This window comes from Aspergillus ibericus (genome assembly GCF_003184845.1).
Source record: "Aspergillus ibericus CBS 121593 unplaced genomic scaffold BO80scaffold_1, whole genome shotgun sequence".
Taxonomy (NCBI): domain Eukaryota; kingdom Fungi; phylum Ascomycota; class Eurotiomycetes; order Eurotiales; family Aspergillaceae; genus Aspergillus; species Aspergillus ibericus.
Genome location: NW_020292099.1, coordinates 190,956 through 205,366, shown reverse-complemented (window position 1 = coordinate 205,366; position 14,411 = coordinate 190,956). Strand labels below are relative to the sequence as shown.

General features: G+C 51.4%; 6 protein-coding genes across 6 annotated transcripts; 3 read left to right on the top strand and 3 right to left on the bottom strand.

Annotated features, from left to right (window-relative positions):
* Positions 1 to 68: 68 nt before the first annotated feature.
* Positions 69 to 1,843, top strand: BO80DRAFT_370533 (MFS general substrate transporter; the record flags this gene model as incomplete). The annotated part of the gene is made up of 4 exons (XM_025716453.1): positions 69 to 132; positions 179 to 1,377; positions 1,431 to 1,535; positions 1,595 to 1,843. The coding sequence occupies 4 exons, from the start codon at positions 69 to 71 to the stop codon at positions 1,841 to 1,843; spliced, it is 1,617 nt and encodes a 538-aa protein (XP_025580438.1).
* A 2,807-nt stretch (positions 1,844 to 4,650) lies between these two features.
* Positions 4,651 to 6,244, bottom strand: BO80DRAFT_498262 (acetamidase/formamidase family protein). The gene is made up of 5 exons (XM_025724126.1): positions 6,103 to 6,244; positions 6,026 to 6,044; positions 5,677 to 5,965; positions 5,355 to 5,628; positions 4,651 to 5,301 (listed from the first exon to the last, which is right to left on the bottom strand). Exons 1-5 carry the CDS (start codon positions 6,175 to 6,177, stop codon positions 4,723 to 4,725), a joined length of 1,236 nt encoding a protein of 411 aa, XP_025580437.1. The 5' UTR covers positions 6,178 to 6,244; the 3' UTR covers positions 4,651 to 4,722.
* Positions 6,245 to 6,412: 168 nt separating this feature from the next.
* usgS (transmembrane protein UsgS) lies at positions 6,413 to 8,105 on the bottom strand (the record flags this gene model as incomplete). Its single annotated transcript, XM_025717319.1, has 5 exons — positions 6,413 to 6,963; positions 7,013 to 7,418; positions 7,468 to 7,640; positions 7,694 to 7,800; positions 8,048 to 8,105. The coding sequence occupies 5 exons, from the start codon at positions 8,103 to 8,105 to the stop codon at positions 6,607 to 6,609; spliced, it is 1,101 nt and encodes a 366-aa protein (XP_025580436.1). The 3' UTR covers positions 6,413 to 6,606.
* Positions 8,106 to 8,462: 357 nt separating this feature from the next.
* On the top strand, positions 8,463 to 10,611 carry BO80DRAFT_395555 (uncharacterized protein). The gene has a single exon (XM_025717318.1). It carries the CDS (start codon positions 8,650 to 8,652, stop codon positions 10,282 to 10,284), a length of 1,635 nt encoding a protein of 544 aa, XP_025580435.1. The 5' UTR covers positions 8,463 to 8,649; the 3' UTR covers positions 10,285 to 10,611.
* Positions 10,552 to 11,508, bottom strand: BO80DRAFT_420406 (signal recognition particle 14 kDa protein). Its single transcript, XM_025718354.1, has 2 exons — positions 11,295 to 11,508; positions 10,552 to 11,237 (listed from the first exon to the last, which is right to left on the bottom strand). The coding sequence occupies exons 1-2, from the start codon at positions 11,319 to 11,321 to the stop codon at positions 10,878 to 10,880; spliced, it is 387 nt and encodes a 128-aa protein (XP_025580434.1). The 5' UTR covers positions 11,322 to 11,508; the 3' UTR covers positions 10,552 to 10,877.
* Positions 11,509 to 11,634: 126 nt separating this feature from the next.
* BO80DRAFT_420405 (MIF4G domain-containing protein) lies at positions 11,635 to 14,383 on the top strand. Its single transcript, XM_025718353.1, has 2 exons — positions 11,635 to 13,019; positions 13,067 to 14,383. The coding sequence occupies exons 1-2, from the start codon at positions 11,666 to 11,668 to the stop codon at positions 14,275 to 14,277; spliced, it is 2,565 nt and encodes an 854-aa protein (XP_025580433.1). The 5' UTR covers positions 11,635 to 11,665; the 3' UTR covers positions 14,278 to 14,383.
* The last annotated feature ends 28 nt before the right edge of the window (positions 14,384 to 14,411 follow it).

Genomic DNA, 14,411 nt, shown 5'->3' with positions numbered 1-14,411 from the left:
CAGCCCGGAGTTCCATGTCTTGATGACTGCAACTTCGCGACAGGGGCCTTGGCTTCCGCACATCGAGCATGTCAAGTGACCAGCTTGAAGAAGAGCTCTCCTGGGCTCCGGGAACAATTACCCTCGAAGATGGTGAGTGATTTTCTATCAAAGCGTGGACAGCGCTGACCCCAATCAGTTCACAGTACCAGAGTTATCCTCTTCCCCACCCCCTCTGCTGATCCTGATGATCCTCTCAATTGGTCGAAGGCACGCAAAACCCTCAACTACACCATCGCCAGCTTCTTTGTTCTATTTACTTTCGTGGAACTGGACATCGGCTTCACCGCATGGAGCCAAATGGAAACGGAGCTTGGCTTCACGGTGGACAATCTCAATGCCGGGGTGGCGGCCAATTATGGCGGCCTGGCTATCGGGTGCTTTTTTCTCCTTCCTTTAGCACGTAAATATGGTCGTCGCCCTATCTATATCCTCGCTTCGGTTCTGCAACTGGCCTCTTGCGTGTGGAATGCCGAGGTCTATTCTTTTGGGAACTATATCGGAGCGAATCTGGTTTCCGGCTTGGGTGGTGCTATCAGTGAGGTCATTGTGCAAATGACTGTGGCAGACCTTTTCTTCGTGCATCATCACGCTACGATGAACGGTCTATTCGTGCTCTTTGAATCAATCGGGGCATTTCTGGGTCCTGTCGCGTCGGGATATGTTGTGCAGTCACAGGGTTGGCGGTGGACATGGTGGTGGTGCGTGATCTTCTTTGGCATCATCTTACTCTGCGTCATCTTCCTCTTTGAAGAATCCAAGTTCGTCCCCGTCTTGGATGCCCAGGATTTTGCCCCGGCTGTTCGAATAACGGCTGGAGAATATCCTGAAGGCTCCCGACATCCCAAGTCTACACTCCCGTCCGACAACAAGAAGACTGCTATTGAGCCTGTGGGAGATGACGCACCTTGCCCTGGAACCAATCCAAAAACCTACCTACAGAGAATGGCTCTCTACACATCTTCTAGCGAGTCCATATGGTCGCATGTATGGCAGCCGATTATAACTCTGTTCACCTTCCCAGCTGTTTCATATACCGCAATCACGTACGGTTCTACGTTGTGCTGGTTTGCTGTTATGACATCGCTTCAGGCAACATATATGATCCTGCCGCCGTACAACTTTAGTTCTATTGGCATTGGCCTGATGAATGTGGCGCCGTTTATTGGCGGCCTACTAGGCTTCCCATTTTCGGGCTATTTGAGCGATAAGTCTATCCTTTGGCTCTCGAAGAAGAACGACGGTATTTACGAGCCCGAGATGCGTCTCTGGCTTCTGCTCCCTATGATCATTCTGGGTCCAGGATCGATCCTGATGTTTGGCCTTGGACTCGCTTATGTACGTCTTAACGATCCATGGTGGAGATCAAGCTGACCTCTCTTTTCTCTTAGGGCGCTCACTGGTCCGTCCTAGCCGTTGGTTACGGTATATTCGGATTCGTCTTTTCGTGTGTTTGTGGTCTCTCGCTGTCGTACCTCATGGACTGCTACCAGGACGTAAGTACATTCCAAATGAATCCCACAGTACATTCGAGATTCTAAACAAGCATTACCAGATCATCGGTGACACTTTAGTCGGTGTGGTTTTCGTACGAAACGTGATTTCTGTTGTCGTCCTCTTCGCATTGACTCCCTGGGTTGAGGGCATGGGCCTGCAGGGTCTTCATATTCTGCTCGCCATCTTGGCCTTTTTTATCTACTCGCTACCGATTCCTCTTCTGATATGGGGGAAGAAGGCGAGGGCTGCTACCGCATCAACTTATCGGAAGATGGCGGCGAACCAAGTTGACAACCGAGCAGTATAATAGAATCCAACAGTGCCTGGGTTAATAGCAGTTTTCTTCTCTACCAATAAATATAGCAGATACGCAGATATATAGAAGCATACGGGGCTTACGGACCAGGCACTCGGTCAGTCGTAGTGAATTATTATGCCAGTGATCAGGTTCAGATGACTAGACCCAAAAAATAACTTAATATGGAAAACTACACGAGTAAATTCCGTATGAGCATGATATAACTCGCCTAATTTAAGAAAATTCCTATACAGATATATTCCACGAATTCCTTGAAACATGAGAAATTGCTAATACAGTTCGCTACCCCTGACGAACATCCGACCCAATCTAGTAAATCTCTCACCAACGCAATCAATAGCCGTCTTCTGTTTCTTCCGAAGGTTGCAGTGATCAGGAGCTCTCGAGCTGGTGCAACCTCCTCCACACCTCAGCCACCGACCCTCAACCTGCACATTGATTTGGCTTCGGAGAGCACGCCAGCCCTGAGTCCCCTTGGAGAACCGACACGGGCAATCGATTCCCAGACCATCTTGCCTCGCCAAGTAATGTGGCTCCCAAGAACTGCCAGGATTAGAACATCGCCTCTTATAAGGTTCAGACGGGGACACAAACGTAAGTATCCACGGCGGAGGGCCGGACGAAGGACAGTGAGGGATTGAGCAGGCCTCAGCATCAACATCGACGCCTTGGGGATCTAACCAGGCAGTGAAACGAGGACCATTGATCTTCTTCTTCCAGAGAGACTATCCCATCCCCAATGAGGACACGAGCAGCATGCCATTCCTTCACAACTTCAACCAGGTACAGTAAACTGAGAGTATCCGTCAGCCACGCACCGAAATACTGGTATCAATCATTTCTTCTCCCCTTCTTGATGCCATTCTTAATAACCCTCCCTCTGGTAGTTCTTTTCTCATCATGCATTCCTAATTCCTCTGTTGTCCCATTACGGTAAGACTCCCCCGGACAAACTGGATGCTCCGAATGTTCTTAAACATTTTGCACCCACAGCAATAGATTTTTTTCTGGCTGATATAAACTCAGAATCTTCTTTTCGACCATCGAGGTTATCATCTCCACTAGATTCTAGAGACGTTCAATGTCCTCCTCCTTCTCCAGTTAATTCGGAAAGACCGAGCCATTCCCAGACTGGTCATCTTCGGTGTCGGTGTCTTGGCCCTTTCGCTCTCGGCGCTTTCTGTTTCTTGACACGGTGCTGTAATAAATATCCTTCAGGTAAGCGTACATTCTTGTTGCTTCTGTACGTGAATACCTCAGCAGAAATGCTGACAACCAGGAACCGTATACAAACACCATGATGACTTTCAACTTCGCTCGGCAATTCTGAGCTTTAAGGCTTCTGGGGGATCTCAAGTGAGGTCTATGACTTGTTGTGGGTGTTCTTCTGGATTCGACGTCTGGGACGCATCTTCGACGGCCGAGGAAATGTAAAAAGCGTTGATGATGAATGGGAGCAGTAAGCACGGCACATAGGATTGCGCTTCAGAATGTGGTTGTGATATTTTCACCCCCTGTTGTAGAAAGAGATGGGCTAGGAGGATATGTGTCTCGACCGAATTTCCAGCCATGAAATATTAAATGACTAGTTCTGCGAAGACAGACCCTTATCAAATAAGAACATGGTCGATCACATGCGAGTAAAGCTAATGTGACTGTATATATCAGTACCAAACATCTTCCTCCACGGCATGATCACATACCGATCGTCAAGCAGGTGTATGATCTTGGCTAATAACCGAGAACCAGGATGGGAGGAATGTCTTCAGGAAATACTGTCGTGCTCAGACCATCCCTCCGTGCCTGCCTTGGTTATGGATTCTGTAAGTACTCGATTTTTCGAGACGACGTTACGGGTTCCAGAACACTAGGACTCGGGGTTGGAGAAGATGCAGCCATACTGGGACCGTTGGTTTGTAGGTTCTTCCGATGGTTTGGTGGCTTGGGTAGTCCTTTGTAATGACGAGGATGATAGCCAGCTGATCGACGCCGGTGTATATGATGGTATAGATATGGGAAGAACAGCCCCGGTTGGATTCTGGGGAGGTATTGACGAAGTATGTTTAGACCGAGTTGGTTGATTCCGTGTCAGGAGTGAGGTTGTCTGCTCTGCTGTAGTATACGTTTCGTTGGTTTTGTTGTATGGCTCGAAGATAAGCCCGGTTTTGGAGGGCTAGTAAGGGGTTTGGTTTAGATGGTTTTGGAGGATGTGGTGCTCAGATGCCATTTTTATATTGACGCATTCTGAAGATGGAATTGGTATGTTGTGATTGAGTATACCTCTTGAGATTGAAAGGGCTGCTGAGTGTAGATGGGGGATTTAGAAAGATGTTTTTCTGTCGATCCTTCTGTAATGGAGTTGATTCGTTGGGTAGTGCTTGTGTGTGCTGTTGCGAGTCTGTATATAAGAGGAAGAGAAAAGAGATTTGAAAGGCGTAGAAGGCTTCCAGAACATATCAGAGGCTCTGAGATGCTGTCCGATCAGTCCAGTCACTCTTGGGGCTTAGTTGGACTGCATTGAGTGCAAGATGGTTGGGAAATGCAGTCCCTAGGATGCAATCCCTAGGATGCAATCCCTAGCAAAGACCTCGAACCTGTGCGGATGAAGTAGAAGGAAGCATGAAAGACAGGAGTATACGTCTTATATGTGCACTATTGCTTGTTTTATGCCGAGAAAATGGGGATTGTCTCCTTGGTGTTGGCAACTTCCATCGGCTGTCTTCAACGGTCAGTACGGCTACATTCGGGACATCTCTGCATTCCATCCTGCATATTAATTGAAAATAGGCAGGAATATCGAGATAGATTCATTCGTTATATCCATCATAAAACATCAATATACCAATACCCATTTCACCAATATCACACTATTTACTGGTAAACGCGCAGGTCCCCATATCTAGCTTCACTGCATCCGCCTCCGGCCGAATGTCAAAGTCAAAAATATCCATTGGCACTCCCAGCGTGGTGCACGCATTAGGGATATCCACCAAGCCCGCAATATGTCCCTGAACAGGGGCACAGCTGAGCAGAAGATAGATCTGATAGTCGCTGTACCCATACCGACGGAGATACTCGATCACCCGGAGACAGGTTTGACGATAAGCAACCGTAGCATCCAGATAGTGCTGCTTGCCCTTCTCGTCGACAGAAAAGCCCTCAAAGGTCAGGTACCGGCCGGGACCGAACTGGGGCTCGACAGGTCCGGGCTGGAAGATCGGGGACTTCATGCCCATCTTGGCCATGCCGTTCTTGATCACGTTGAATTTGATGGTGATTACGCCGGCCATCTCGATGGCGCCGCAGAAGGAGATCTCTCCATCGCCCTGGGAGAAATGCAGATCGCCGACGGAAAATTTGGCACCAGGAACGTGGACCGGGAGGTACACCTTCGAGCCACGAGAAAGATTCTTGATGTCGCAGTTACCTCCGTGTTCGGGGCGGCCCTGTACTTATTAGCCCTAGTACACATGAGTCTGGAAGGAATGTTTGAGCGTACAGGGATGGTGCGAGCGCCTTCATTTGCAATCTTCGCCTTCAGGCTCTCATCCGCACTACCGGCGTGCGCACTTTTTGGTTCCGGGGGTTTCGCAACATCGCGTGCGAGTGTATTTGCCGCGATAAGCTCTCCTTCACGGCGGTTCCACTCTGCCAGGACCTCTGCGGAGGGTGCGCAGCCCAAAATTCCTGGATGGATGAGTCCTGCAAAACGAACATGGGGAATGTGCCGCGAGGAGCAGAAGATTCCTTCGAAATCCCAGATTGCCTTGGCTCTATATAAAATCAGTCATCAATAATCCAGAAAGAGAAAGGTATCCTACGCTTCTGGATAAATCTCATCCAAGAAACCACCTCCGTTCTCTGCTGCAAAGACTCCGGTGAATCCCCACGGCTGCTCCTCAAAAGGCTGGACATCCTGGATCTCCACGAGAAGCACGTCACCAGGCTCTGCAGTCTCGATCTCGAATGGACCGGATAGATAATGAATTTGGGTTAGGTCGACGTTCTTGATGTCGTCGGCAGAGTCATTGTTCTTGATTTGTCCTCCAGTCCAGTCCAGACACTCAATCTTGACGACCTCGTTATTTGCAATTTTGGCACAGGCAGGCACTGTTAGATAATTCAGTCAGAATAAGCCTTAGTGATATCGAAGTTGACTCATCGGCGTACCGTCGGGGTGCCATCGGTTCTGAGGGAGTTGAGCATCAGCGCATCTACTCAGGTTACTTCATGGGCAGAGGACTTACATGCAGACCAGACTGCTCCCAGGCAGGCTTATTGAGGTCGACAGTAAGTGCAGTACGGATTTTCTTGTGACCCATGTTGATCTGGCGATGTTGCTATGTGGTAGTGGATGGTGAGGGGAGATGAATTAAGGTTGCCAACCCCCCTCAATTAATAGTTGCATGGCCGGCTTGGTTCACGGCGACCCCTCAATCCATTGCCCTGAACTTCCCCTCACCAATGGCCGGCGGACTCCAACTCTGTTTATCAAGACGTCAAATAGGAATTACGGAACGCCTCTGGCTGCTTTATCTTATCATTACTATCATGCTTATCAGCGGGAAGGATGGCTCCATTTTATTTCTGTCTATGATAACAATATACCGAAGCCCAATAAACAGAACACAGCGTGCAATGTCCAGAACACCTGAGAATACGTTCCCGAATGGTTACCATAATCAACTTTTGTAGGTTGGAAGCCACGCTCCCTCTAGGTCTCTCTCTAGGTCTCCCTCAACTTCCTGACATCAGGCGAACTTCCGGCCAGGGCCCTCGGGCGCACTGGGCTTTTCCTCCTCCTGCGCTTTATTGAGCTGGTCGATATTATCCAACGACAGCCGCAGGAACTCATGCTTATTCTTCCAGGTCACCTGGGTCTCAGCGAATCCCTCCTTCTCGGCAGGGCTCGGCGGAGGGTCCGTGACCTTAGTGACGAGATACGCCGTGGCTGCTTGTGCCACACCATACAGAAGAACCCCGATGAAGGGAGTCTTCAACACAACGGTAAAAGCAAAGGCAAACCCAAAGAGGACGCCCTCGCGATCGGCAAACCAACGTGCTCTCTGCTCACGGGTGAAAGGAACGCGGCTGAAGTAGGGATCGAGCTAGGGATTGGGTTAGACATGTTTGACGAAAGAAAGCGACTCAACTTACCATCTCGCGCATAAGAGTGCGGGACGCATAAAAGCTGTGCAGGAAGGAAACGACATAGCTTTTCGGGAAAACCAAGCCCGCTCCGAAGACGACGGCGGCAGGGGTAGTTCCCACGACACCCTTAAAGGCATAGAACGAGGCAGCGGGCGTCGCAAACCGTCCGACGACGGGTACAAGTGACAGGATAGACACGCCCAGAAGCAAGGCGGCTCTTTGGCCAGACCTCCGAAGGAATAGAAAAATTCTTTCCTTGGCCGGCTTCTTCGGCTCAGTGGACTTGACCTTGCCATCGGTGGTTGAGTACAGTGAGAGGTTAGGATAGTACATGGCACGCAGAGTGTTGGGGTCCTCCGCCTTGTGTTTGTCGACGTAGGTAGAGTCCACCCATTTCAATGACTCCATGAAGCTAAACAATCAGCACGCGAGATCACATTGCTGCCAAGGAGCTGACTTACATCTCATCGAGTGTAGGGGTGATGTATCGCATCAGCGACATAATCAAGAAAGGAACCTGAAGAACAGACTTGGAGAGGAATTCCAGGGCATCAATGAGGGAGTCATCCCAAGTCACGCTTTCGAGATCGATGATCCATGAGAGGAACCAGAGGATGAACTTGAGTCCGATAATCTAGAGGGACCTTTAGTCTCGAAGTTGTGGGGTAATTTGGAGGTGAACCATACTGGAATCTGAATAAGAAGCTCGACAGCCACTCCGACTGCAACTGCAAATGCAGCCTGTCGGAAGTGATCATATTTGAATAAGTCAGGATTCCGCAATGCGCGGACGGCTGTAGAGCTGCGTTAGCACCGGGTACCATCTTGCCAAAAGGGACCAGACGGGTAGTAGATATCTCAATGGCTGCTGCCGATCATGGAGCTAGGGATTTCTGGGGTGCCGAGCGATTGAAATTCAGCACACCGATGACCCCTTATGTCCCAGACATCTCGCTCCCCCTGTCGCGCAAGGAGAGGCCAGGTCACGCAGCGATTGAGCTACCCGAATGTTCCGGATCTAAAGCGGAAAAGGAGACTCACTTGCAACAACCGTGAGCTGAAAGCCGCGAATCACGGCATTGTGGTCGAAATTGCCCATATTGAACCCAAGACTCTCCTGAGTACTCACGAGTGTCAGGGACAGGCTTGCAGAAGGGGTGAGTCGTCGTACTATTTATAGTTGTGCGTTGTCTGCCGAGGGGGAAACAGCCACAGGCAACCACATATTGGAAACTGAATGACGCGCTCAGCTGTGGCTGCCATTCCCGATTGGCGGTCTACCCGCTAGCCGCCGGCGGAATAACCGCCGACCCCACCAGGAAGCGTAGGGCAGGTGACCGGCGCAAGGTTGCCTGAGGCAGTGATCGCTCTCCGCTGGGTTAGACCCGATTGGGGCCAAAGAACCGGGAATCGGGAATCCAGATGATTATTATTGAGTTCATCCAGCCAAGGGTCACTTGCGCGCGCTGCATTATCTCACCACCCGTCTCTCATTGTCTCTCCTCCCCCTGCTGATCGTCTCTCCTTATCCCTTCCGGCCCCATTCTTTTGCTATACTCTACTTAATTCAACCTTACTATATTCAATGTAATCTTTTTTGTCCCTGGCCCGTTCTTCACTTTCTTTAGTCCCCATGAACGAGAATGTCTAATCTCTCGGATGCGCCATTTCCTCAGACCCATTCCCTTCGTCGGTCTGCCACCCTTCCCTCGAAACTGAACCCCCGGCCGCGTCGGCAGTCGGAGTCACTCAAGCCATCGGAGAACGATCTATTCTACCACCCGTCCGCGAAAGTTGTCCATTTTGCCCCTAGAGCACTCGCCCCGATTCCATCCAGCACTTCGCCCTCGGACTTCGATTACCCGGTCGATACTGTCGAGACTCTTCCTTGGAGGTCCCCCACAGAACGGACGGTCGCCCTCGGACCACTCCGGTTGCAAAATGTTCACGGCCTTACCGTCTTTCTTAAATGCGGCAATGTCGTGCATGCGATTCTCAAGAATTCGCAATGTTGGTGTGTCGACGGCGAGTCGACCTTTGTCTTGCGCATTCGCCCTCTGACGTACTATCGCATCGAGCTTCCTACTGAAACAGAGAACGACAAGGTATTGGTGGTAGGGATGAAAACGGTCTTGCCAGGGGTCCTTCGCTATGAGGTGACCCCGTGCCCTTTCAAGAGGGGATTCACCGTTGAGATACCGGAGGAGGCCAAAGCGCCCAGAAGGAAGAGGGCGTGGCGCCCCAAAGGTCGTCGGGACAGCGCTCCAATCACTTCGACATATCATCAAGGTGAACTCAAGTTGAAAGAGGACCTTGCGAAAGTCCCTCCGAGTGCTGGGGAAGATACGGATGGAGATGCGACGGATGACAGCGGCTTCACCACGAAGGACAGTAACAGTACCATCTTGGAGACTATCCCGGATGATGATGAATCTCCTGAACTGTTTCAGACATTCGAACCGGTGGATCTGCCCGGGCGCTCAGCGCAAGAAACGGAACAGAATTTTCAAACCTTGCTGGCAAGATTTGAGGAGAACTCTGAACAACAGGTTGATCCTGAAACGTCGTTCTCATCGAGCGTCGAATCTTTCCATTCCCTTGGACCCTCGTTTTCTACATTACCGGACCTGGACGCATGCTCTACGCCTACGTCGACTGAAGGTACCGAGCAATTTCAGACCGAACTAGGCAATAATCCATCGCCATCAGAAGAACAGCCCTTTCGGGAGACAGAACGCTCTAGAGATCGACTATCCGTGTATGTGGACTGTTGGGATGACTTGTCATCTACATCGCAAGATCTGTCGAGAGATTTCTCTCCTGAGCGGGAAGCCAAACCGATCCCGAACGTAATTCCCGACATTCAGCAGCCAGCTTTAACCCGCAATGGCGCGACCACCGCCACCGATTCGAATCCAAATCTCAGCAGCATGAGCGTAGAGTTCCGCCGGCGCTCCAAAGCATCCCGCGAGCGAGAAGTTTCCCCGATGCCACCAGCGTCCTCACTCGCCCTCACAAGGCCCGAGAAACACGACGCGGCGTCGCTCATTCAGAAGACCTGCACGCTTGTCCTGGTCCCTCCTATTCAACTGCTGGTGGTTCTCATTCACGTTGCTGCGCGCATTGTCATCGGCCCAGCCTTGAACTCCGCCATAGGCGAATTGAACCGAAAGATCGAGTATGGAGTCACCGGCTCCCAGGACACAGTGGATGATTTCGACCTCCCACTTCCTGACCGATCTAGGGCGTCGTCTGCCGATGAGGATACTAAAAACTAACATCTGTATCGACTCGGGCTTCCGCACCCTTGCCGTCTTTCGTTCCGTGATCCTCTCACATTCCACTCTTTCTCCGCTGACCATGCACCTACTGTTTCTGTCCGCATCTGATGACTTGCTCGATTCCCTCTCATGTACTCTTCCAACTACGATGACGCATTTGTATGATCTCACTTTGTCTCTGTCTCCACCTATTTCCTTCGGTTTGGCATCTGTACGGATTGTGGGTGGGCTGTCTCTGTTTCTTGCACTGGATATGTACCCGTAATGTTTTCTTTGTATTCTAGCGATATCATCAACACAGTTAATCTGATATACTGTCACCCTACAAGCATAATTAGTATATTTCTTGAAGAGAATGGTTCCATTCAGCCCGATCCCTCACCCATATCTACACAACAAAGACCAGCAGTAAAGGGCATGAACATACCCAATGAATCAAACAAAAGAGACCCATAAACGCCCATAATGCATCCATAACATCACCAGCAGCGATATATCTACCATCCTCTTCCGCATGGTACCGAATAATCCCAGCCTCACCTTCCCCAATCAGCCCACCAGCCACGCTGCCACTATCCCTACCCAACGGCTTAAGCCTTAGTAACCTTTCCCGCTGCACCTCCCTTGGCCTTCGCCTTGCCCTTCTTCCGATCCCTCTTCTTCAACCCCGTCATTCCTGCCTTGCACACCTCCGCATACCGGGCATAGAACGCCTCCAGCTCCTCCGGGCTCACCACCGTCGACAACTTGACTTTCGGGGGGGCGGATTGGGCCTTCTTCCCTTGGGGCGTTTTGGGGTTGGGGGCGTTGGTGTTGCCGTCTGTTGCGCGGATGAGGATGGAGGGTTGTTCGGAGGTGGTGGTGTTGAGGAGAGGTTTCTGGGTGAGGTACACGGAGCCTCGGGTCTTTTGGGAGGTGGTGGTGAGGAGGGTGGTAAGGGAGGTGAAGAACTGGATTGGTTAATTTGTCAGTATAAGAAGTGGTATTGAAGGGTGGTAAGTATGTACCTCCTCGTGACCCAGGTGTGCGGGCATCTTTGCTGGATGTTGCGTTGTGTCGGAGGTGTAAGTTCTGGGTGTGTGGTGTTGCTGTTGGTCTTGGGGAAGTGTAGATAAAGTTAAGAAATGCGGCTGCAAAGTTCTACCAGTGAGATTGGGTAGAAGGAAGATCACCGCTTAGTCCTATGCTCCAATGATTGGAATCCACATGCAGTCTTAGACTCGATCTCGACGAGTCGGTGGGGGACACGAATCGAATCTCCGCAACTGCGCCCTCACCGCCTACGGTGTCCGCCTCCGCGGGACTTTTTTGAGGCGGCATAAAAAAAAGTTGCGCCAGTGCATCTATCGGAAAGGCAGATACAAGTCGATCGCCCATCATGCGGCGTCCTATGCATAATACGACCTCCTTGCCGAGGAATCTGCGCACGGAACTCGGAATTCGAGATACCTACGGTGATAAGAAGAATAAGCGCAACGGACCAGCGTCGAGGAAAGAGCGCCGGCGGGAGGAGCGGTCGGGGAAGAAACAGCGGGCACCGGTTTCGAAGAAGCGAAGCTATCATCAGGCTAAGGAGGAGGATGAGGATGAGGAGGGTGATTTTGATGGATTCGGGGATGACTTGGATTTAGCCGAGTCTGACGACGAGGTGCAAGCGCCGCCGCCCAAGGCTAAGTCGGAAAAACACCCCAAGCCTATCCTCAAAAAGAAGTCGAAGGTGGCTGAAAGCTCCGAGTCCGAAGGCGAATATGACGATGATGAGGATGATGCCGGAACCACGCGACGCCCTATCTCGAAGACGGTCCAAGGGAAACTCGAGGAGGATGATGCGGAAATTGCCGCGCTGGAGAAGAAGCTGGGTCTCAAGAAGGGCAAGAAGCTTCCCAAGTCTTTCGACGAAGATGGTCTAGGTGATCTGCTGGGCGATTTGGACGACGATTCTGCCGATGAGAACCGGAAGCGCAAGAGAGAAGCTGATGAATGGCTACGGAGCAAGCGGAGAAAGGCCCAGGGCTTGGAGCCTGAGGAAGAGTCAGAAGATGACAGTGACATGGGCGAGGAGGACGGGCTTGAGGATTTCGATGAGGACGAGTCTGTGGGTGGCTTCGATGAGGATGATGAGGGCGATGAGGACGAGGATGAGGAAGAAGAGCAGCCCGCTCCAAAGAAGAAAGAGAATCCCTACGTCGCACCTGTTCAAGAAATCAGCGAAAACCGTCCCCAGAAATACATTCCTCCTTCGCTTCGGGCTGCGTCCAACTCTGAATCCGAATCCCTTGTCCGGCTGAGAAGACAGGCTCAGGGTCACCTGAACAAGCTGTCTGAAGCCAACATGGTCTCCATCGTTGCGGAGTTTGAGAAGCTCTACCGTGATAATCCTCGTCAGAACGTCACATCGACATTGATCTCGTTACTGTTCGGGCTGATATGCGAGAGATCCGCTCTTTCAGACACTTTCATCATTCTCCATGCAGGATTCATTGCTGCCGTGTATAAGATCGTCGGTATGGATTTCGGCGCGGAGATCGTGCAGAAGATTGTCGAGACCTTTGACGCTCGCGGCGATGAACGGGGTCAATTTGAAGGAAAGGAGACCATCAACCTGATCTCCCTCCTGGCACAACTATACAACTTCCATGTTATCGGAAGCACCCTAGTCTTTGACTACATCCGACTCTTCCTCCAAGAGATCACCGAGGACAACACGGAACTACTCCTCAAGGTCATCAGAAGTACGTCCTAACCCTCTCACAACCCAAAGCTATACTAACCAGGCCAGACTCTGGACCCCAACTCCGACAAGATGACCCCTCAGCCCTCAAGGACATCGTCCTCCTCATCCAACCCGCTGTCGCCAAAGCCGGCGAAGCTGCTCTCTCCGTCCGCACCAAATTCATGATCGACACCATAACCGACTTGAAGAACAACCGTCTCAAATCCAACATGAACTCTAGTGTCACCTCGGAGCACATCACCAAGATGCGCAAGATCCTCGGTTCCCTCAACAACTCGCGGGTCATCCGGGCCTCCGAACCCATCAGCATCTCCCGTGACGACATCCACAACTCCTCCAAGAAGGGCAAATGGTGGCTCGTCGGTGCCAGCTGGCGCGAAGACCCTCTCGAATCCGCCCGCAAAGAGCTCACCAACCTCCCAACCAACAACGCCCAACCCGACGCCTCCGACAGCGAAGACGAGCCCGACCTCGCCAGCATTGCCAAAGCCCACCGCATGAACACCGACGTGCGCCGCTCCATCTTCGTCGCCATCATGTCCGCGACCGACTACCAAGACGCACACGTCCGCCTCCTCAAACTGCGTCTCAAACGCGCCCAGGAATTCGAAATCCCCCGCGTCCTCACCCACTGCGCCATGGAAGAAGCCGCCCACAACCCCTACTACACCCTAATCGCGAAACGCCTCTGCGGCGAAATGGGCCGTCGCATCAAAGTCTCCTTCATGTACACCCTATGGAACATCTTCAAACGCATGGGCGAAAACGGCGACATGGACGATGACGAGGACGACGACAACGCCTTCGACGACGAGGACGACCAAAACAAACTCGAAATGAAATCCATCGTCAACCTCGCCAAGATGTACGGCTCTCTCATCGCAGACGGCACACTGAACCTGGGCGTCTTGAAAATCCTCAACTTCGCGTACCTCCAACCGAAGAGTAAGACCTTCGTCGAGCTGCTCCTCATTAGCGTAATCCAGCAATCCCAGAAGAAGCGCGGAGGCAAAAAGAAGAAGGAGACGAAGTCTGCAGATGCGGAGGAAGGTCGGGATGAACAGGCCTTGATGGAGATTTTCCTACGCGCGAGGGAGACGCCACAGATTGTGAAGGGGCTGATTTATTTCTTGAGGAAGGTTGTCGCGAAGACTGATATTGTGCCTTCGGAGAAGGAGATGAAGGTCGTGAAGTGGGGATGTAAGGTCGCGACGGATGCTTTGAAGGTGGTCGTTAAGGAGGGTGGCGCGGAGTGATTGCATATTGTCTGGCGTTTGGGTGGTATTGGAGGTGGGTTAAAAGCTTGTATATAGTTGCTCTTGTTCCTTCTATGGAAGGTTAAATGTTAAGCATGATGGTACATTAGGATTGCATTCGTCGTGTATTTGGG